Raw genomic sequence first — 24,379 nt, 5'->3', positions numbered from 1 at the left:
CAAAGTACAAAATTTGAGTTTTTACTTCAAAATAACTCAGAAGAGAGTTCATGTGAACTGCCTAAATACTTTCTGATATGAAAGAATGAAAAATTCACTGTTTTCATGTGGCTGGAGCTGGAAGGTCCCATAAATGTGGGATGACAGATTTTTTTTGTTTCATTTTCTTTAAAACACACACACATACTGAGAGTTATTAATAATGTAGGAAACATCAATAGACTAAGGAATTTAAGAAGCAAAATTTAAAAGGAAAAATCAGTAAGAGAGTTAAGAAGTGAATTAATATTTCAGGAACAAAAATATTAGTAGTATATCACCATTATAAGTGGCAAAAGAATAAAAAAGAAAGTTCACTCAGATGGGGAGAGGACAAATTGGGGGGGGGGCGAGGAAAGACTAGTTAGGAATTGAGAGGGAAGATACACAAAAAGCTTTTAATTTCTCCTCACTCCCATTTTCTTTGGGGTATAGAGAGATGGAATACAGATAATAGTGGGAAGTGTGGGAGTTGGGAATTTTGAACAGAAAAGCAACATTGTGATAACATCTTGATGTAATTCTGCAATGATGAAAGCAGGTAAGGTGGGGAGCTTACACTGCAAAGAGTTGAAGGTGCAGCAAGAGGGAGAATTTTGCTTTGATTTTACACTTCCCAGTTCACATAAAGATACAATAGCTAATTCTCCCTGTGTTTCTATCACTACCTCACCCATTAAAAAATTCAGTGATATTACTTTGTTTTAATTTTTTTGAATATTTTCTTTGTATATCACCTAAATTTCCAAATATATCCCTGCCCCATATATTACCCAGTAAATCATTTCTTGTAATAAAGATTTTAAAAAGTAAAGACAGAAAAAAATTAATTAATTCATCCAACACTCAGCTAAGTCTGACAGTTGTGCAATATTCCAATCCCCAGTTCCCCCACTTCTTCAATGAAAGGAGTTAGAATAGGATTTATACATTTTTCAACTCTTTTATAGAACCAACCTTCCTACTCACAATTATATTCTCATTCTCTCTCTCTCTCTCTCTCTCTCTCTCTCTCTCTCTCTCTCTCTCTCCCCCCCTTTCTTACTGTCCCTGTCCTCTCTGTCTGTCTGTCTGTCTCTGTCTGTCTTTGTCTTTGACTCTCCTTCTCCCCCCACCTTTCTCTCTGGAACAATGTACAAAATAGCCACAAAAATATAAAGAAACACCTCAGAACTGTGATCTATGCAGTGTCTAATGATGCAGTATTCACAGGTGCAGAATTGAGACATACATTTGTATACAGAGACAATGTGTTAATTTGTTTTGCTTGTTACCAGGGAGGGTTCTGGGTAGAGGGAGTCATTAAAAATATAGTGATAGAAAATAAAATAAAAGAACACCATTAAAAGATTAAAAAGGAAAAAAAAAAGAACTGAAAACTTTAAAGTGAAAATGTTAATCAGACAACAAGTATTTATTAAGCATTTAATAGGTGTCAGGCATTGTGTCAAGTACCAAAGAAAGTGGAAAAAAGTGAATGACTATGGTGATGATGGTGATAATCATGATTACTTCAGAGGATGGTAAAGAAAGGCACTTTCTGAACCGGAACATAATTCACTGTAATTGCTGTTCAGTCATTTTCAGTCATGCCCAACTTTTTGTGACCCCATTTGGGGTTTTCTTGGCAAAAATATTAGAGTAGTTTGCCAGCTCATTTTACAGATGAGGAAACTGAGGCAGATGGGGTTAAGTGACTTGTCCTGAGTCACAAAAGTACTAAGTATATGAAGTCAGTTATGGACTCACGAAGATGTCTTCCTGACTGGGCCAGCACTGGTTACAATGCGAGTTACATTATTGCTATCTGCTGTCTCTACTGAAGACAATTAGGCACGATCTACCAAATCTAGAGCCAGGCGTCGGAGCCTGGGGCAATGGTGGCTCAACTCTGTGCCTGAGGCTGCAGGGGCCACACAGCTGGTATTAATAACTAATTATGTGCCAGACACAATCAAGACAATGAGAAATGTGCATGTCTGCTAATGCTGAAAAGCAGGGTAGCAGAAACTAAGTTTTGAGAGTGTGAAGTTTATATATAGAATTCTGAGAAATTAAGTATGTTTGTGAGAGGAAATGGTGATTTGGGAACATTAAATTGATGAGAAGAATAGAAGAGAGGGAAAGAAAGAGAGAGAAGGGGAGAGAAGGAGAGAGAGAGAGAGGGAGAGGGAGAGAAGCTTGAAATCTGGAGACAGATCAGTCCTTCCTCTTCCCTCCATCCTCTAGGAAAGCTTGTATTGAGGCTGTGATTAAAAATATATATATATATATATATATATATATATATATATATATATATATATATATATATATATATATATAAACCTGATTGGATTTTTCTGTGTTTCAAAGGTAAATTTCTGAATTCTTATATTCTCTTCATAGGAGAAGAGAGCCCAGGAAGGGAGAAGAAAGGGATGGTAGTTGCAAACAGAGCCAAAATTCAGGATTTTATTTCTAAAGCACAGTTATGAGCATGTCATGCCCTTGCTTCATGTAATCAAGGAGTTCCCTATTGGCTTTAGGATTAAATACAATTTCCTCCATTGAGCATTTAAAGCTCTTCACAATCTGGTTCTAATCTTTTTGTTTTCCAGGCTAATTATGCATTATTTACTTTCACAAACTTTAGTTCAGTCTAACTCATCTTCTGGTCATTTGTCCCACATGATGTTCTGTCTTTCATCCCCTCCTTTTGTAACATACCTTCCTATACTCATAACATACCCTCTCCTTTCTTTGGTCTCTTAGAATTCCTTCTTGTCCTTCAAAGTTCAGCTCAGACATGACTTTTCACACAAATCTTTTCTTGATCATCATAGTTTCTAGTGCTTCTTCCCACAATGACCTTACATTAATTTTTACATACATTTTGTATATTTGTATATTCACACTATATGTATATATTTGTAAATATATATATATACCTGTATGTATATATACATGTATGTGTACACACACATGCACATATATATGTGTGTATATTTCCTCCCCCCAGCTCCCCAAGAGGTACCATGGCAGAGTGGATAGAGCTGGTCTTAGTTCTAGAAGAGCTGTTTAAGTCCTCTCTCTGACATATTGGCTGTGTAATCCTAGGGGAGTTATTTAACCTCTCAAATCTCTGGGTAGCTGCTCAAATTGCAGACTATGCTGATTTGAATTAGTCAGGGAGTTTCTTCACTTGGGAGTTCTCTACCAATTAAATAACAGGCTTTGATTTGGGACACACTAAAAAGGACATTTTACAACTTGCTAATGAGACCACACAAAGACTGAAAGGGAGTCTATGCCATTATCTCCTTACTTGCCTCTTATATCCGTAATTCCAATACGCAAACCAGAGGTCTTGATAATTGTTCATCAATGGTGAGCATTAATAATTATAAACCAGGGGTAATAATTGATAACAATTCTTAATAGAGAGTAAGAAATAGTAAATCCTAATAAAATTATTATTAACATTAATTAGTAATTAATGGTTGATATTCCTTGTTTGTTTATTGGAATTACAGGATATAAGAGGCAGGTAATGAAGACAATGAGAAGGTACCCCTTCTAGTTTTTATAATCTAATTTTTGTAAGGTGTAAGATTGTCCTTTTTAGATCCTGACTGTTCACCTTGGGCAGCTTATGTATAGAAAAAGAGCAAAGAGAAGGGGGACAAAAATAAACATTTATAAAGTGCACTAGATCACTTCTCCAATACCTTTTAATCTCAGCGCTCTCGATTTATTTCCTATTTATCCTGCATATAATTTACTTTGTATATATTTGTTCATGTGCTCACTGTCTAATTAAACTATAAACACTCTGAGGGCAGGGATTCTTTTTTGCTTCTTTTTGTATCTCCAGCACTTAATACAGAACTTGGCACATGGTAGGAACTTAATAAATGTTTATTGATTGCTTGATTGAGAGATTCAGATTTCAGCTGAGCCTAAGCTGGAGGTGGTATGACTATAGCCAAGCAATGAAGCACCATTTATCAGAGAAGCATCTGGTGAGATTCAATGGAACAGTTGATAAATTGAGACTTAAAGATCAAGGTCAGTGGGATCAGTGTGAGGACTTCAGTGATCTTGGAGCTTGGCAGTGTTTGAAGTATGAGTTGCCCACTGTGTTTTCTGTGTGTGCGCACACTTTTAAAATCTGTGTGTAGCCACTTTTCCCACTGATACTGTGTATCTGGAAGAGATTGTTACCCAGGCTTATGGAGGAGATGTTTTGTTCCTATAGTTTTTAAAACAAAAAGGAGACCTTTTTTGAGTTAATTATTTTCTTTGGCAAACATACTAGTGGGGGCTTGTGATTTATAGGTTTAGGATTGCAAAATTATAGGTTACCTTGAACTATGATAAATGGAGTAATCTTGCTGTGGGGGATCCAATTTGTGAATACAAGTTATGGGAGATGTATCACAGAAGTATTACCCTGTATATATTATACACACTGTCTCCTCTTAAAGAATGTAAGCTCCTTGAAGGCAGGGACTGTTTCATTTTTGTCTCTATATCCCCAGTGCCTAGCACAATTCTTGGACTGCTAGTTGATGTTTCAGAAATGATTGTTGATTGATGAAAGCTATAAATGCATGATTATGCAGCATGATTATGAGAGTTTATGACAGTAACATCAATATTATTGATTGTTTGATTGAGAGACTAAGATTTCATCTGAGCCTAAGCTCGAGGTGGTATGACAGTCTTAATGAGCCAACCCTGGATGATGTTTTCCATGTGGAGGTCTAGAATTTTAGCTCATTGGTACAAGTGCTTATATCCCTGCTTAATAGTAGACCTTTGGAGAGTTAATTCTCCAGGCTAGGAAGGAAAGGTGGGGTGAAAACACTCTCCATAACTAGAGTCCAATTCCAAGGCAATTGGAAGGTAGAAGCTGCAAAAGGAGTTTGGGAAGTAGGAGACCTTGTCTCAACATCCTGGAATGACTGAGAGGGGGATTAAGGCGGGGACAAAGAGAAGAGTGTAAATAAGCTTTGGCAGAAGGAAAGGACTATGGAGAAAAGGCTGTGTTTGCTTTTTAGCAGCATGCAGCAGTGGCTTAGCATGGAGTTGGAGGATGAAGGAAAAAAGACCATAGTTAAAAGTAAGCACAAGGGGCAAACAGAAACAAATAGAAAAACTGAAGGGAGCAAATAAAGGCAGAGAAACAAAGACTACCTACTCAGCCCTGCCCAATTTCACCATTTTCTGTGCGTTTTAAGGAACCTTGTTGTTCTCTGATCATGTTCTTTCATTGTCAATAAGTCCTGGCAGAGACATTTTCTGGATGGAAAGTATGGAAGCCCTTCTAAGGGCTGAGCAGAGTTCCTACAGACAAGGACTTTATTTGGGTTGCCAGTACCCTTTTGGGGTTCAATGTAATGATGAAATAAAGCACTCAAAACCTCGGCCATTGAGTAGTTAACAAAAGATTTATTTTCCTTAATGGCAATGTTGTTTGGTAAGGATATTCTGGCACTTAGCTTAAGTAAGCACAACTCCCTTCATCTCTCTGAGGAAACAGATCAGTAGGACAAGTGTGGTAAATTGCTTGGGTCTTAGGATATCCACCAAGTAGAAAGGTACAGAAAGATTGGGTGCCTTTTTGCAGTCAGATACTCCTGATTTTTTTTTTCTGAGGCAATTGGGATTTAGGTGATATGCTCAGTAAGTATCTGAGCTAATAAGTATCTGAGTTGCATTTGAACTCAGGTCCTCTCGACTTTAGGCCCAGTATTCTATCCATTTTACCACCTAGCTACCCTAGGTGGAACTTTTTATGTCCACTCAGAACCACTTAAAGCATCTACTCAAAGGATGAATAGCTCAAACTTTATTCTACCTCCAGATCAATCAAATCCTAATTTATTGACTTTTAAGGAAAATCCAACTTAATCCATTTTGGAGTGAAGGATGATGAAAAAGAGAACTCTAATATCACTGATGGTAATGATCACTAATAATAATGTTTCTAACAAAGGATCTTCTTTAAGGAGTACAGTAATGTTAATAGTGTTAGTTCAAGCATAGGCTAGATGACTACAAATCAGGAAGTTTGAATAGAGCCTTTCTGTACTATGCAGAACTTTGGAACAATAACTTCTAAAGTCTCTTGGGAAATGTATATTTCTATGTTCATTAGCTTATCCTTATAGAATATAATGCTTTTTCTTCTAGGTCCTAAAAGACCCTAATCATCATATATCAGTGAATTGCAAGGTTAGATAACATTATCTCCATTTTAAAAATGGAGATATCAATAAAGAGAAAAATTAAGTAACTACTACTTTAAGGGTGCACATGGCATGACAGTAGCAAATAATGGCTAGAATACTAGTTTCCTGACTCATAGTGCAGGCAATTGTATTCCCCTCATTTCCAGACCTTTCTTCTATGAGTAAATTGTAGTTAATTTGACTCAGGAATTCACCAATTTCTGTTTTAACATCTGCTGTCCAGAATTTCTTCTATGTTCCTAAAAATAATTAAAAAAAACAACAACCCAACTCTAAAAGAGACTCAGATCTTGATTACCCATAAACCATTTATCATTTGGGCAAAGAGACAGAGGCCCCAGGTGTCTGTGTTCAAAGTGTAGATCATAACCTAAAAATATCTTTCCCCTTTGATCAGGATAGCATCTGTCACAGTCATCGGCCTTGGGCTCTGGCGGGCTAAATTATCTGGCCTCTCTTGCACCACTGGCTCTAAAAAAGATCTGGTGTGAATAATTTAAATCCCATTCCCCTTTCTCCTCTGTCGATTGCAGAAGTTGAGCTGATCATCATTTCAGCACCATCTCTGATGTACTATTCTTGTCCCCTAATATAATTTCCTTTTGGGGAAAGTGACTTTGAGGAGCTGAAAATGAGCCAAAAGGGTGTGGCTTCCTTTTTAGGAAAAGGCTCAGATGAGGAAAGTAAGCAAGAATATATGTATAGTTCTGAGACTTTGTTCTTTATTTCTTTCTCAAAGAGAATTTCATAATTACGAGGAGCTTAAGAAATCACCAACTTTAAACCATTCCCCTAAAGAGGACTTCATTCCACAACATTGCTGACAAGCAGTCATTCATCCTTTGTTGTAACATCTCCTGAGGTGCCCCATTCCATTTTTGGAATAATTAAAGCACTTTCCAACTATTAGAGAATTTTTCATTACATCAAGCCAAATCTTTATCTCCTGAAATCCCAACCGTTATTTTTAATTTTGACCGTTGGGGCCAAACAGAATGAATCTAATTCCTCCTTCTATATGACAGTGTTTAAACTATAAAGACAGTTACCAGGTCCTTCCTTCCTAAGACTTCTCATCTCCATTATAAGCACTCTAGGTTGTTCAACTGATCTTCATATGGCATGTAGCATCTTTCCCCATTTGTATTGTACTTCTCTGACATTTTTTCTAGAATATGGTTCATGGGATTAGATACATTTAGGATATGGTTTAATTTGGGTAGATTTGGTAAAACCAACTTTTTATTTTTTCTTTATTTAATGTTTTTTATTTTTTTCCAAGTTGCATTTAAGTCAATTCTTTTAATGCTTGTGTTTAAAACTTTGAGTTCCAAATTCTCTCCCTTCCTTCCCACTCCCATCCCCATTAACAGAGGGTATATGTGAAGTAATGTAAAACATTTCTATAAAAGTCACATTGTGAAAGAAAACATAGATCTCTACCCTCCCCAAAAGCCTCAAGAAAAATAAAGTTAAAAAAAAGAATATGCTTCAATCTGTATTCAGACACAATCAGTCTTTCTCTGGGTATGGGCAGGATTTTTCATTATATGTCCTTCAAAGTAGTTATGGATCATTGTATTGTTGAGAATAGCAAGTCATTCACAGCTGTTCATCCCCTAACATTGCTATTACTTTGTACACAGTACATTTCACTTTGCTTGAGTTCATGGAGGATTTTCCAGGTTTTTCTAAGAGCATCCTGCTCATCATTTTTCATAGAACAATAATAGTCCATCATAATCATACACTGCAATTTATTCAGCCATTCCTCAATTGATGGACATTCCTTTGATTTCCTTTTTTTTTTTTTGCCCTGAGAAGGGAGCTACTATAAATATTTTCATCCATATAGATCTTTTTCCTATTTTTCTTTTGGGAGTCATACCTAGTAGTGGTATTGTTGGGGAAAGGATTAGATGAGGAAAGTAAGCATGACTATATGTAGTCATAGTACTAAGACTTTTGCTCTTTATTTCTTTATTTCTTGCTCTTTATAGGATATACATGATTTTATAACCCTTTGGGCATAGTACATATCTTTTGATCATTTATCAGTTGAAGCCAACTTTTTTAGACACTAGGAAGATTATTTGCTTAAGGCTTAAGGCCTAAAATTTCATTAGTTTGATTGGACTGCTACATAACACTGTTATGTATACTGAATTAGGAAAACCCTAGATTTTTTTTTTCAGATGATCTGTTGTCTAATCATATCTCTCCTAGCTTATATTTGTGAAATTGATTTTTTGAACCGAAGTATAAGAATTTACATTTATTCTAATTAAATGTCAGCTTATTATCTTTGACTCAATTTTTTGCTCTGCTGAAAAATTTTAGATCCTGACTGTCATCTATGGGGTTAGCTATATCTCCTAGTTGTATAACATTAGCGAACTTGTTAAACATTCTATCTATGCCTTTCTACTGGGCAGCTGAATGGAATAGTGATCAAAGTACTAAGTCTGGAGTCAGAAAGACTCCTCTTCCTGAGTTCAAGTATGATCTCGTATCCGATCTCAGAAACTTACTATGTGATTCAGTTTCCTCATTTGTAAAATGAACTAGAGAAGGAAGTGGCAAACCACTTCATTATCTTTTCTAAGAAAACCCCAAATAGAGTCATAAAGAGTTGGACATGACTGAACAACAACAACTTTCTAAAAGTAATTAATAAAAATGGTAACTACCATGTAGCTAAACAAAGATCATAGAGACCTTTTACCAGTGACTCCCTTTGAAGCTGAAATGAAACCATTAGTGATTTCACTTCACAACTAGCCCTTCAGTCACTCTAACAATTCTCCATCTTTCCCATGAGACTAGCAAGAGGCTTTGTCAAATTGCCTGCTCTACTGGTTTAATAATCCTGTCAAAAAAGAAATAGTGTTAGTCTGGCATGACTTGTTCTTGCAGAAGCCATACCAATTCTTTGTGATTACTACTTTCTTTTTTATATGTTCAATAGGTTTAATAACCTAGGATTTGTCCAGGATTTGAAATCGAGCACCCTACACTTGTGACTGGGTTTCATCAAGGACAGATAAGTACTTCGATTCTGCCTTTCTATTTCTCTTGGACTTCAACTTCATATTAGTCAATTTTGTTCTTCCTTTCCATTCCTAAAATATTTTCTTTAGCAGAAAAAAGATAAAGAAAATAATAATGAATTGAGTAACTTTGCATTGTTTATCACCTATTATCACATTGTTCTCTTTACTCCATGCAATGCTTCTTTTCTTTCTTTGATCTTCACCTTTCCCTCAATATACCCGATCTCTCCTTTTTTTTTGTCCTTAGAACTTCTCACTAGTCTCAGTTCATTCTGAGCTTTAGATTTCCTGATGGGATTCTGTGTTATTTTTGGTGGAGAAAAAACAGAGATAGGTAAGCCAGTGGAAGTAATTCCAAGGAGTGTGACATCTGGCAGCAAAGAAGCAGTCCAGTCTTAGATTGCAGAGGATATATGTTCCTGATAGCCAGGCCTTGGACTACCATGGTCCAGAGACCCTGGCTGAATTACCTACCTAGTGAAGGCACAATGCCTTATAGGGAGGAGCATGAGGATATCACAAGAATGGAAAGTACATGGGGACCTTTTGGTACATGGGCAGTTTTGGTTTGTGCCCACATTAATGCTGTATTTACTAATTTTTTAAAGGAAAAAAATGTTTTACTACTATTCTTATCACATTTTCTTTGTAAATGCTTTTGCTTTGAACTAATTGTATCTACCGATTGACTATGGAAAGTAAAAACTGTTGGAATTCATGAGTTACTGTTCTAAGTGTTTACCCATAGAGTACTTTGAACATAAAATAACAGTCATCTCTCTGGGGGACCCAACCTACAACCTATAATTATAAGTCTTGGGGCAGGGTGGGAGATAGCATCCAGTGGCAGGACAGGAGTCAGGATAACTGGTGATCACCTATGATGCAGTGAATGATCTTAGCAACTCCACAGTCCCTTCCAAAAAAGTACGACTTTATCTTATCCAGCTGTTCTCAAGAAGCACAATTCAAAAGGTTTTTTATAAAACCAAGAACAAGACAATCTATTCTTCTTTATGATTTGCTAATGGTTACACCATAAGTTAGTGATAATAAGGAGATGACTAGAATCCACATACAGCTGTTAATGTCATACTCTTTTCATATCCTGACATTAGATCAGCTGTTTAAACCAAGCAGCTAATCTTATCATTAACCAAATTGGAAACATATCACACAAATGCCTTCTCTTTTACCTCTTCTATTCTAAGATTAAAGTACTTTATAATTGTTGGGATTTTTTGTTTATCTTTTCCAGTGCCTTCTTGGATATTGAGCATTATCCCAAGAGATTTTGGAAAGAAAGTCTGATATCAGAGAAGGGAAGAAATAAAACCACTGAGGAAACTTTAGCTACAAAACATATTCCGTTGTAACCATCTTAATATGATCATCTATAGAAGTCTGGTCTTTTGAGTTTATTTTTGTTTTTGTCCAAGAACATTTTTATCCCCAACTTCTCATTTTAAACAATTAATAAATCATACTGGAAATCAGACTTGGAGTCTCATCCTCACTTGGCCATTAACTTGTGACTTGGGTTAAGTCACTTTATGAAGAAACATTGTCCACACTAGAGGAAACCTTAGAAAACTAGACTCCAGTTTTTTTATTTGGGGCATGAAGGAATCAGGGCTCAGAGATATGAAAGTTTTTGCCCAAGAACCTTCATGACTAATGGTAAATCGAGGCTTTAGTTTTGCTGCCACATTAAATGAGAAAGCTTAACACATATGACAATTTATGAACCTATGAATATAATTTCCAAAAAATACATAATTATTCCAGAGCTCAATGATTCAGGTGAAGATCACTCTTATTCATTTGTTTCTGTCCCTATTTTCCCCTCAGGTTATTGCATTTGCTCATTAATGCCTCTTCTAAAGGGTGAGCAATGAAAAGGAGAGAAGAACATTAGGAATATAATTCTTCCAATTTCAAAATCCTGGTGCCCACAATTATTTCTGTGATCCTTTTGCCCTCTCTGCTATTCTAACATAATGTGTGTGCATGTATGTGTGCTTATGGGTGTGTGTGTGTGTGTGTGTTTGTGTAAGTTTGTATACTATTTTCCCTTAATTCCATTTCAAGCTGTTGCCTCTAATGAGCACTGTTTGATGATATAGGACAGGCAGAGGAAAGTGGATGTGTAGGGAGGAGAATTTAGGGCAGATCTTCAGAGAAGGGGAAGCACTAGAGTACAGAGAGGTGCAAGGAGTCTTATACCACTCTAAAGTGAGGTTTCTGTTCAATAGCAAAATATGCAGATAATACTGGCCCAGATCACTAGGCTTCTCATCATGGTCCTGCTGTTAACTTTCTGATAACTTTGGTCATCACTTAAATTTTCTGAGATTCAGGAACATTCCTGAAGGATTTAATTTAGATCGATTTTGGGGGTTCACAGATACGTTTGGCAGTTTGGTGAAGCCTATTTTTTTTAGGTTAATGTTTTTAACTGCATCTAACTAATATACAGGATTACAAAGGAAATCCAATTATATTGAAAGAAGGATTTATTTTTTTTTTCCTATTCAAAATCACAGAACCCTGATCAAGAATCCTTGGTCTAGATCAGAAGTATCAAATGTATATCCCACAGACCAATACTCCCAATAATGCCTCTGGAACAAGAGAGCCTTAGTTTTGGATCAAGGGAACAGATTTATCTATCACCAGACAGTCCTATTACAAATGAAAGGACTTAGTCAGGATCAGGTGGTTGGGAAGGGTAAGGAAGGACCACTTATCATGTGTTTCCCACACCTTGGCCCTGTCCAGTCTTCAGAGTCTAATTTATCATCCCTTCCAAATAATGGAGAAATAAAATATAAATTAAAATGTAATTGGAAAACATTTGATAAATGAAAATTTAATAGAATGTAGATAAAATGAATATATAGTCTTGGAAATCAATTTTGAGACTGCAGAGATCTATTTTATACTATTTCGTGGGCTCCATTTCTAGTCTACATTCCATTTAAGTTTCACCTTGCTAGTTTAAAAGATCTCTAATAATATGTGTATGTGTGTTAATGTACACACATATGTGTGTATGTATGTGTATGTATATGTACATATATATTTGTATATATCTATCTGTCTATATCTTATCCTGGATTTATTAGGATGAAGGATGGCAACAAAAGGATCAATGACCTTCATAATTCTCCTTTACACTTTGTCCTGTCCCTCACTCAGTATCTGCAGGTGAACCTGGAGTTATGAAACCTTGGTTAAAAACCTGATTTATTTACTAGTTGTGTGACCTTAAGTGACTCCATGAGGCTATATCCCTCATTTATTCATTGAGAAGCTTGGGATAAACAGTCTTTTAGCTTCTTTCTAGCTCAGACAGTTTGTGATTCTGCCCTTCTGAGAGGCCAGTGAAACAGGGAACCACCCAGAGGGTCAGCATCGCTAGCTGATGGATTCACACAGGGGGTGATGGTGTCTCACTGCAAGAAGCAAATGTAGAAGACAGTGCTTAGAATTTTGGCAAATGGAACAGAGAGCTTGGGCTCTCTCCAAGGGTTCTCCAAGAACATATCTCCAAGAAGCATACTGCCTTAAGTTTCTCCATCCCTTATCTCCTTAGGTTCAAAGAATTCTTAGCTATGCAATGTTCTTCGTCCTATGCATAATAATAATAGCTTATGTGTATAAAACCCTTATGACTTACCCAAAAAACTTTCCTTGAAGCAGCCCTGCGAGGCAGATAGTTTGAGTATTTTATTATTGTCTCCTTTTGATGGATGGAAAAACCACGACTCCAGTTAAGTTAGATGACAAATAGAGTATGGGACCAGATTTCAGTGTCTTTTCCCCTTTACTATCTCATTTTCATCATTACCATCCCAATGGATTATCATTCCTAATTTAAGAAAGAGAGAAATGGAGACACACAAAGGGAAGGTCCTTTCCCAAATTCACCTGATGAGTCAACAGGTTTCTTTTCCAGGCTTATACTTTAGTCATTTAGGAAGATCTTTTCTTTTCTTTTTCTTTTTTTAAAATAGCTTTTTATTTACAAGTTATATGTATGGATAATTTTACAGCATTGACAATTGCCAAACCTTTTGTTCCAATTTTTCCCCTCCTTTCCCCCACCCTCTCCCCCTAGATAGCAGGATGACCAGTAGATGTTAAATATATTAAAGTATAAGTTAGATACATAATAAGTATACATGACCAAACCGTTATTTTGCTGTACAAAAAGAATCGGACTCTGAAATATTGTACAATTAGCCTGTGAAGAAAATAGGAAGATCTTTTCATGGCTAGTCTGAATAACTACCAGTGGAGGTTTTTTATTTTGTCTTTCAAAAATACCAGCAGGTCACTGTCCTTTGTATAATATTCTTTATACCCAAATCCCCCTTTTGCTTCCCTTTTCCAGATTCATCAGACTGTGTTTCTTAATGTCACCTTCCTTTCTTATTCCAAGTATATCTGGCTTCTAGCTACCCTCCTCTCACATCCCGAGTATATCTAGGACTTCAGTTGCTTTGGCAACTTTATGGGGTCAATTTGCCCCTCCAAAATTCCTGTGCCCTCAATGGAAGACAGGAGGCAGCATAAAGCCATCTGTCCACAAGAGCCCTAAGTGCCATGGATTTGAACCACAGCTCACATTTGCCAAGTACGTGCATCTGTTTTCCCTCACTGCATGCTGAGAAACAATGTACTAGTTACTTTAGAGAAATTGAGTTTGCATGAGTCTTGTTCTTCCATTAGATTACAAGACAGAGAAAGGCGGAGGGCAGAGGGTCTGACTCAGCTGAACTGTCTCCATTGAGCATCAGTCTCCTAAAGCATGGCCCTCACAGGATCTAGTTGACTTTAGTGAAGAGGAAGGAGACATTGCATACCTGCATTTCAGAAGGAAATTATACCAGCCATGAATTATTGGTCATCAGAAGCTTTGAATTTCATGATAACAGGTGACATGTAAACTTTACATGTATGTCTGACTTTGCACAAATCAATTCCTCTAATTAGGTCAAATTTTCTTACTTCTAATAAGGGGACCTGGAACATGGAGAGGTTCAGTTTTATGATCTCTAAGGTCCTTCCTAGACCTAACATACTATTGGTCTTTGAGTCTTAGCTTCTCAAACACACACCAAGGTTTTTATCTTTGTCTTCCCTGGGGAACCTAGCTTGGTGTCTGGAATGTACTAAACACCTCAGAAATACTTGCCAAATTGATTTCTGCTTTTTTCTTTTTGATTTCAAATGAAAGAAGGATTCTGTAAATTGCTAGGAGAGATGGACGGACCAGTGATCTGGGATGAAGCACCTGGAAATGTAAGGCTTGAAAATTGTGTCCTCTGCAATCAATTTTGATGAATGTGACTCTTTCCAACAATGTGATAATTGAGGCTATTCCAATGATCTTGTGATGAAGAGAACCATCTACACCCAGAGAAAGGACTGTAGGAACTGAGTGGGGCTCACAACATAGCATTCTCACTCTTTTTGTTGTTGTTTGCTTGCATTTTGTTTTCTTTCTCATTTTCTTTCCTTTTTGATTTGATGTTTCTTATGCAGCAAAATAATTGTATAAATATGTTTACACATATTAGATTTAACATATATTGGATTGTTTGCCATCTAGGGGAGGGGAGGGGGGGAAGGAGGGGAAAATCTGAAACACAAGGCTATGCAAGGGTCAATGTTGAAAAATTATCCATGCATATGTTTTGAAGATAAAAAGCTTTAATAAAAAAAAGAAAATTGTGACCTCTGTGTAACACATTTTACCTTTAATGTAATAGATAATGGATTACAAAAGAAAACAAATACCTAAGTGACATGGAGAATGCAGGCATTAAACTAAATGAACTTATATAAAGTCACATTATAAGGAGTTTCTTATTTGTTCCCTTTTGTGCGTTGGGCTGTAGACAACCATCCATTATGCTTACCCCTAGTTCCAGCTTTGCTAACTATTCTGTGAAAGAATAGGCTTATGAAGAAGCATAAGGTCACCAAATAACTTGTTGGATTTTTTAAGGAAAAAATGTTTAATTTCAACCTGACAATCCTATACTGTGAAGAAAAATCATCAATTAAAAATTAATTTTTCAGTCATGTGTGAATATCCCTGAAACATTTGGGGTTTTCTTAGTAAAGATACTGGAGCAGTTTGTCATTTCCTTCTCCAAGAAAACTGAGGCAAACAGGCTAGTTAGAGACTGACTAGTCAGTCTCTAACACAGCAAAGTTAACATAGTAGAAAGACCACTGGATGTAGCCATAAAATACCAAGGTTTCTGGCTCCACTATTAGCTACGTATGTATCTTTGGGTAAAGTCACTTTCCTCCTGCTGGCCTTAGTTTCCTCATTTGTAAAATGAGTAGAGTGAACTAGATGATTTCTAAAGTTCCTTTCTAGAGCCTATGATTCTAAATTTCAACTCTGATTCAATGATGACTTCCCTTCAGTCCTTTAGTGGAATTTTCCTACCTGTGACTGGAGAGTACCTCAGGTACTTACTGTGGACAGACAGCTCTTTTGCTCCCTGAGGACAGCACAGAATCCTAGGAAACCAGTCATCATCACCAGTGCTCCTGCGAAGATGAGGATGTAGGCAGATGTGACAAAAGTACTGGAGGCCAGGACGCTCAGGTAGCCACTTTTCTCCACCAGAGTCCAGGTGCCCACAGCCAGGACAGCTGCTCCACCCACCTATGGTAGAGAGAGGCAATAAGATTAGGGGTGATGGCAGTTGTGGTAAGAACAATATTTACAAAGGATTTCTGCCCATGAATGCAGACTATTTTTTTTTTCATTAAGGAATATTTAAATTAACCTCAGGATTAAAGTTTGCCCAAGGGATTAAAGTTTGAATCATCAATATAGCATCCAGGTGGTTTATGTATAAAAGCTGTTGCTGAAGAAGTCAGGAATTCTTCCTGAACAATGGCAATTTCAGAAGCAGGGAAACCTTAATACTGTAAAATGTTCACCTGATTCTGCTTCCTTCATTTTGCATGAGTTCATAGAAGTCTTCCCAGGTTTTTCTGAAATCATCTTGCTCATCATCTATTGTCCTATAGTCCAACAGTTCTTAATCAAAATCATATACTGTAAATAATCCCTAATTGATGGACATCCCCTCAATTTCTAATTCTTTGCCACCACAAAAAGAACTGTTATAATTGTTTTTGTATAAATAGGCCCTTTTATTTCTTTGGGATATAGATCTAGTAGTGCTATTTGTACATACAAAATTGTACATAAAGTTCTTTGGGTATAGTTCCAATTTGTTTGCTAGAACAGTTGGCTTAGTTCACAACTCCACTATTAGTGTATGAGTGACCCAACTTTTCCACATGCCCTCTAGCATTTGTCATTTTCCTCTTCTATTAGCCAATCTGGGAGGTAATATTTCAGAGTTGTTTGAATTTTCATTTTTCTGATATAAATGAGAGCATTTAAAAAATGTGACTATTCATAGCTTTTATATATTTCTATGAAAATCATTTATCCATTTAGTTGATCATTTATCAACTGGGTTCCTTACATATTTCCCTAATATCAGAGAAATTTGCTATGAAAATCTCCTTTCCCCTCTTTCCTATTTTCCTTCTAATTTTGGCTGTATTACTTTTGTTTGTACAAAAGATTTTAAATTTCATGTAATCAAAGTGATCTATTTTACTTTCTATGACCCTTTCTATCTTTTGTTTAATCATAAACTCTTCCCTTATATATCGGACTGACAGGTATATTTTTCTATACTCTACTAATTTACTTATGAGGTCACTCCTTATAATTTACTTATGAGGTCACTCCTTATGTCTAAATCCTTTATTTATTTTGGCTTTATATTAACACACATAGTGAGATGTTGGTATATGTCTATTTTCTGCGAAACTGCTATCTAACTTTCCAAGCAATTTTTGACAAATGCTGAGTAATCATCCCAAAAGTTTATATCTTTTGGTTTATCAAGTACTAGATTACTATAGTCCTTTACTACAGTGTATTGTATACCTAATCTATTCCACTGATTGACCATTCTATTTTTTAGCCAATTCCAGATTGTTTTGATGACTATTGCTTTGTAATATTGTGTTAAATCTGGAACTGCTAGTCCATATTCCTTCACTTAAAAAAATTTATTTCCTTGATATTCTTGATCTTTTAAACTTCTAGATGAATATTGTTATATTTTTTTAGCTTTATAAAATAATTTATGGTAGTTTGATTGTTATAGTACTGAATAAATAAATTAACTTAAGGAGAATTGTCATTTTTATTATATTGGTTTGACCTATCCATGAGCAATTAATATTTCTCCAATTGTTTATATCTATCTTTATTTGTGTGGAATGTTTTGTACTTGTATTCATATAATCTCTAGGTTTGTCTTAATGGAAATACTCCCAAGTATTTTATATTGTCTTCAGTTAATTTAAGTGGAATTTCTCTTTCTACAGCTTCCTGATAGATTTTCTTAGTAGGATATAAAAAATCATGACAATTTATGTGGGCTTATTTTATATCCTACAATTTTACTGAAGTTGTTAATTATCTCAATAATTCAATTAATTTCAGTTGATTGTCTAGGATTATCTAAACATACCATCCTATATTTTCAAAGAATGATAGTTTTGCTTCCTCATTACCTATTGTAATTCTGTTTCTTTTTTCTTGTCTTATTGCTATAGCTAGTATTTCCAATACAATATTGAATAATAATAGTGCTAATGGACACTTGCTTCACCATTAATCTTAATAGGAAATCTTCAAATTTGTCCCTATTAGAGAGAGTGTTTATTCTTGTTTTTAGAGAGATACTTCTTATCATTTTAAGTAAGGCTCCATTTATTCTTATATTTTCTGTTTTTTAATAGAAATAGTTGATGTATTTTGTCAAAAGTTTTTTCTACATTGAGAAAATTTTATGATTTTTGTTGTCGTTATTGTTGTTATGTTTAATTATTCTCATAGTTTTCCTACCATTAAACCAGTTCAGCTTTCCTGGTATAAATCCCACCTGGTCATAGTGTATGATCTTTGTGATATATTGATAGTTTTTATTGCTAGTTATATATTGTTAGCATTTTATTTAAAAAGTTTTCATTGGCATTCATTAAGGAAATTGGTCTATAATTTTCTTTCTCTGTTTTTGCCCTTCCCAGTTTATATATCTGTCCCATATCTGTCATAAAAGAAGTTTGCTAGGACTCTTTCTTTATCTATTTTTTTCAAAGTTAATATAGCATTGGGATTAATTGTTCCTTAAATGCTTGGTAAAATCTGCTGATAAATGCATCTGGTGCTGGGAATTTTTTCTTAGGGAGATCATTTATGGCTATTCAATTTCTTTTTTAAACTTAGGATTATTTAAGCATTCTATTTTCTCCCAAGAAGAGAGCAGCAAATAGGGATAGACCTCTCACATTTTCTTTCTTTCTTTTTTTTATTAGAGCTTTTTATTTATAAGATATATGCATGGGTAATTTTTCAGCATTGACAATTGCAAAACATTTTGTTCCAATTTTTCCCCTCCTCTCCCCCACCCTCAGTGCCAGATGGCAGGTTGACCAATACATGTTAAAAATGTTAAAGTATATGTTAAATACAATATGTGTATACATGTCCATACAGTTATTTTGCTGTACAAAAAGAATAAGAGTTTGAAATAGTGTACAATTAACCTATGAAGGAAATAAAAAATGCAGGCAGACAAAAATAAAGGAATTGGGAATTCTATGTAGTGGTTCACACTCCTTTTCCTGAGTTCTTTCGTTGGATGTAGCTGGTTCAATTCATTACTGCTCTATTGGAGCTGATTTGTTTCATCTCATTGTTGAAGAGGGCCACATCCATCAGAATTGGTCATCATATAGTGTCACACTTTCTTTCACAGAACTTTGAGAATTGCAATGATATCAGTGACCATCTGGTCTTACATAAATATGAAAGGGTTGTCAGCACCCATGGAAGTAGTCATTCAGCCTTGACTTAAAGACCTTCAAAAATGGGAATTTACCACCTCTTGAGTTAACTCATGTTGCTTTTTTTTTTTTTTTTTTTTTTGACAGCTTGAATAGATGGCTAAAGCACTGGGCCTGGAATCAGGAAGACCTAAGTTCAGATTTGACCTCAGATATTTATTAGCTGTGTGACTCTGGGCAAGCCATTTAATCTCTACCTCAGTTTCCTCATGTATAAAATGGGAATAATAATAGCACCAACTTTACAAGGTTTCATAAATGAAATAATAATTGTGAAGCACTTAGCAGAGTGCCTGGAGCAAACACTTTGTAAATGTTAGTTATTATTATTAGTAGTAGTAGTAATAGGCTTTACTCAATGTTAAGTCTAAAATTGTCCCTTTGTAGTATCCATCTATTGTTCTTGGTTGTACTCCTTAGAATCAAAACAAACAAGGCTTCTCTGCCCCATGGCAGTCTTTCAGATACATAGCTATCATGTCTCACCTGAGTTTACTTTTCTCAAACTTAACCATGCTCAATTCCTGCAACTGAACTTCATATTTTGTGAACCCAAAGCTTCTTGGTTCTCTCTTCTCTACATGTTCAAGCTTATTAATTTCCTGCTATAACTGTGGTGCTTAGAACTGTACACAAAATAACAGATGAGGCTTAATAAGGGCAGAGTACAGTGGAACTATCACTTCCTTATTTCTGGAAATGATTTTCTTAGCTGAAGATAGCATTGGATTTATTTATTTATTTATTTTAATTTTTTTTTGGCTGCCACATCATAGTCCTGACTGAGAGGGACATTACAAGCCATTAAAACGCCTAGATCTTTTTCAGAACAACTGCTGTCCTCTGCCTTTCCTTCTAACTGACCAAAGTACAGGGACTTCATTAAAACTGGACCTTTTCTCCTTTTAAGAGGTCTCATATGTTGGCTACATAAAGCAAACCTCCGGACTTATTGCTGCCATACGTCTTACCTCTTTCTTCTCTCCCATATATCATCAGCAGTAGGATGTAGTTTTAAAACTAATGAATTTGGGGGGGGGGATTCTGGAAAGATAGCAGAGTAAGAAAATTTCAAGCTTTCCAGATTTCCCTCACAAATAACAAATTTGTACGCTAGGGTGAAAATAGACTGGTAAAAAACCAATCAGACGAGACAGAACAGAGGTCCTCTTGGGATAACCTGAGAAAATCAAAAGAAAGACCCCAGAATTGGGATCAATCAGCATGAAGAGCAAACACTTCTTGCTAGCTCCACAGAAACACCAAGTGAAAACCTCTGGAGTTAGCTGGGACAGGAACTTTCAGCTCCCAGACTATGTGCAGAGTCTGGGGTCTAAGTCTGGGAAGACTGAGGGAATCTCTGCTGATTAGGAACATCCATACCCAGCTGTGCTGCTGAGACACAGTTCTGGGTGGGAAGGAACTAGAATATCCAATGAGTGCAGAAGCAGTGAGGCAGGAATGAAGCTGGCTGCAGGCACTTGCAGGAGCATGGAACTTTTGCTTTGGCTTCCAGGTCAAAGGGAAGAGCTGAAGTGAAGCTAGAGGCAACATTCTCCTCTAACCCAGAATTAGAAGTGCTTACACTAATACTTCTCATAAGAAAAAAAAAAAAAAGAACAAGCAAAGAAGTCAATCTTAGAAATTTACTATGGGAATAGGGAAGACTGGAATTCATCGTCAGAGGACACTGAAGTAAAAAAAGCTTTTTCTATTTCAAAGAATAATGTTAAATAGCTGCCTGCCCAGAGAGAATTTATAGAACAACTCAGAAAAAACTTTAAAAATCAAGTGAGAGAGATTGAAGAAAAAATAAAAATAAAATTAAAAAAAAACCCAAGATAAACAAAATTATGAAGAAAAAAAATTAATCAACTAGAAAAGAAGATATAGTTTTAAAGAAGAAAATAATTGTTTGAAAATTTGAATTGGGCAAGGGGAAGCCAGTGAAGCTATAAAAGACCAAGAAACAATAAAACAAAATATAAAGAAGGAGAAAATAGAACAGAATGTGAAACATTTTATAAGAAAAACAACAGATTTGGAGAACAGATCAAGAAAAGAAAAATATAAGAAAAATTGGACTACTGGAAAGCTGTGGCCAAAAAAAGAACCTTGAACAGTAATGTAAGAAATAATCAATGAAAATTGTCCTGGAGTGATAAAAGAGGAGAGGAAAATGGACATAGAAAAGAACTCACCAATCACCACCTCAAAGAGATCTTTTGTGGAAAAGATATAGGGCTATTATTGTCAAATTTTGAAAACCCCAGATCAAAGAGAACATTTTGCAAGAAACAAACAAACAAAAAGCAATTCAAATATGATGGAATTACAATTAGAATTGTATAGGACTTATCAGCAGCCATAATGAAAGACTACAGATCTTGGAATATGCTTGTGGCCAAAAATATCATATCCAGCAAAATAATCCATAATATTGATTGAAAAAAAAATTGACATTCAACGAACTTTCAGATTTTCAGGTTTTTGTCTCAACTAAACTGGAACATCAAAGAAAATTTCACATACAGTGAACCAATATTAAAGATTAATTTCAAGGAACTCAATATGGACAAATCATATATGTGTTATGCATGGAAATGTATACAATATATTTAAAATTGACATCAGTAATTGGGTAGCTCAAAAGAAAGATTGGGACAGAGTTGAGTATGATCTGATTCTAAAAAGCAATACTGTATAGGAAAAGATAAAAATAGTAATTATGTTACACAAATGAGGTGCAGAGGAAAAACCAATATAGAGACATTAGAGTGGGGAGGGCTCATAGTCCTGAAAACCTACTCACATCTGGAATGGGTTAAATAGGGAACACTATATATATATATATATATATATATATATATATATATATATATATATGATGAGGTATAGAAGGATGTGCAAATTTCTGGCAGTGGGACAAGGTATGTAGATTATTGGGGAAAGGATAAAAGGGGGAAAGAGGTAACATAGGATAAGGTAGAGTACAAAAGGGTATTTATATTAACTGAATTAGGATAAGCTGTATAGGTTAATAAGAATGGGATAAAGAGAGAAGAAAGGGGTGGGGGAAGAAGATAAGGAAAGAATCCATGAGTAAGAACAATTTAAATAATAGTAAAGCAAGTTAAGGAGCAGAATTAAAGTAGAAGAGTTAGCAGGAATAGGAAATTAAAGATTTATAGAAAAACTATGACAAGGATGAGGTAATAGAACTTATTAGAAAAAATAAGGCTGGTAATCTTAATCTTAGACAAAGTCAAACAAAGACTCAATCAAGAGAGAAATTTATATTATATGTCAGCCATATTGTTTTAGATGAATGTTGACATATGAGCAAATGCATATATGTGTCTCTGTGTGTGTATATTTGTATTTAACTGTAGCCTGCTTGGAGTAGGTGGGAGGAATGAAAGGGGAAAAAAGAATAAAATAAAAAGTGCACAGCAAAGAACGGTAGTCTACAAGGAAGCAAAGTAAAGATGGACACTCATGAATATAATTTCTTCTATTATTATATATGCTTTCTTGGAATGGAAATTTATTGTGATATATTTTGACTTCTTGCTGATGTTCTTCTGGGCACATGACAATGTTGCTTTTTTTTTTCCTTTTCTTTCTGTTTTTTTTCTTATTTTGTATTTAGTTCAATAAATAAAAAGTATAAAAAACCTAATTAATTTGGAATCATGGAAACTCTTATTTGAATTTATTCTGGCTCTTATTTCCTTTGTGATCTTGGACAAATTATCTCTTGAGCCTAGTTATCTCAACTGCAAAATTAGGGGGCTAGACTAGTTGAATTCCAAGATCCCTTACAACTTTGAACTTCTGCACTTCTATGAAGGTTGGAGCTGAACTCTTAGGCCCTAGGAACAATTCTACTGCATCTAGTCTCCAATGCTGCTTCCACTACTTTTGCTTCACAGGTAATAGAGTTAAAGTTATCAGGAATATTCAAAGTTGTCTAGCAAAATCAAACTCAAATAGAAACTAATTCTGCTAAGCTGAATATCGACTGGAAACCACAAAATAATATTATATATGTATTTATTTTGTCAAACATTTTCCGGTTACATTTTAATCTGGTTCTGTGCCAGAATTTTGTGGCCAGAATCCGATACCTCTGATATTGTCCATCAATTTTACATTTTACATTTTCATTTTACAATCAAGCAAACTCAGACAAGTGACTTGGCCAAAGAATCATAGGTAGTTAAGTGTTACAGCCAAGATGTCAAACCTGATTTTCTATGTATACCCTGCTTTTTTCATTGCACATCTCTCCTTCTTTAATCTCCCTTTTTGTAATGGAAGTTTCTTCCTTACTATGCTTCCCCATTGGATCTAGATAATGGTAGGTCATCCCAACTCTAAACAAATCTCTACTTCACCTATATAAGAGAATAGTGTTAACTATGGATAACAGGAAGCATTATTTTTACTCATCTGAAGGAGGATCTTTTACATTTCCTCATAGTATCAAAGATTTCAGAACCGAAAGAACCTTAGAAGATAATTTGGTCTAAATTTCTTTCCTTAAGTAGGCAAACTCTTTTTATACCTATTTTCTGAATTCATTCATTCATTCAACAAACATTTACCAGTGAAGTGAGGAGCACTTCACTATGTGAGGGGAAAGTGCAAAGCCCCTGCAGACACACTCCCTTTCCTCATTGAACTAATAGTCCAGTACAGGTATAATATTATATGATAAGAACACCAGAAAGGTGAAAACCAAAGAATTAGATGATATCCAATGGCAAAGGTAGTTACAGACAAGGGAATCAGAGACTTCTTGGAGGAGGTGCTCTTGAAGAGGACCAATGACATCAGGAGGATGATGTCCTGACTTAGAAATTAATTGTATTTAAGTGAAGAGGTAGCATAAATAAGGCAACTGACCCACAAGGATCTAAGATTCTTGTCTCAAATCACACAGCTAGTAAGTAATAATACCAGAATTTAAGCCCAGATCTGTTGACTTCAAAATCAGTTCTTGATCCTCTTTAAGCACTGTATTTCTCTCAAAGCTTTCCCTGAATAATCTTATCTGATCCTCAGTAA

The 24,379-nt window shown here is 35.4% G+C and overlaps 1 protein-coding gene across 1 annotated transcript in view; it reads right to left on the bottom strand.

Annotated features, from left to right (window-relative positions):
• The window catches only part of TSPAN11 (tetraspanin 11), a 143,915-nt gene that overhangs the window by 52,563 nt on the left and 66,973 nt on the right, over window positions 1-24,379 (bottom strand). The window contains exon 3 of the mRNA XM_052000511.1: window positions 15,834-16,025. Coding sequence (XP_051856471.1) covers window positions 15,834-16,025 — 192 coding nt within the window. The remainder of the gene's footprint in view (window positions 1-15,833; window positions 16,026-24,379) is intronic.

The sequence above is a fragment of the Antechinus flavipes genome, chromosome 5, assembly GCF_016432865.1.
Source record: "Antechinus flavipes isolate AdamAnt ecotype Samford, QLD, Australia chromosome 5, AdamAnt_v2, whole genome shotgun sequence".
Taxonomy (NCBI): Eukaryota; Metazoa; Chordata; class Mammalia; order Dasyuromorphia; family Dasyuridae; genus Antechinus; species Antechinus flavipes.
Note: the sequence above shows the minus strand (reverse complement) of the source record. Positions and strands in the feature narration are given on the sequence as shown.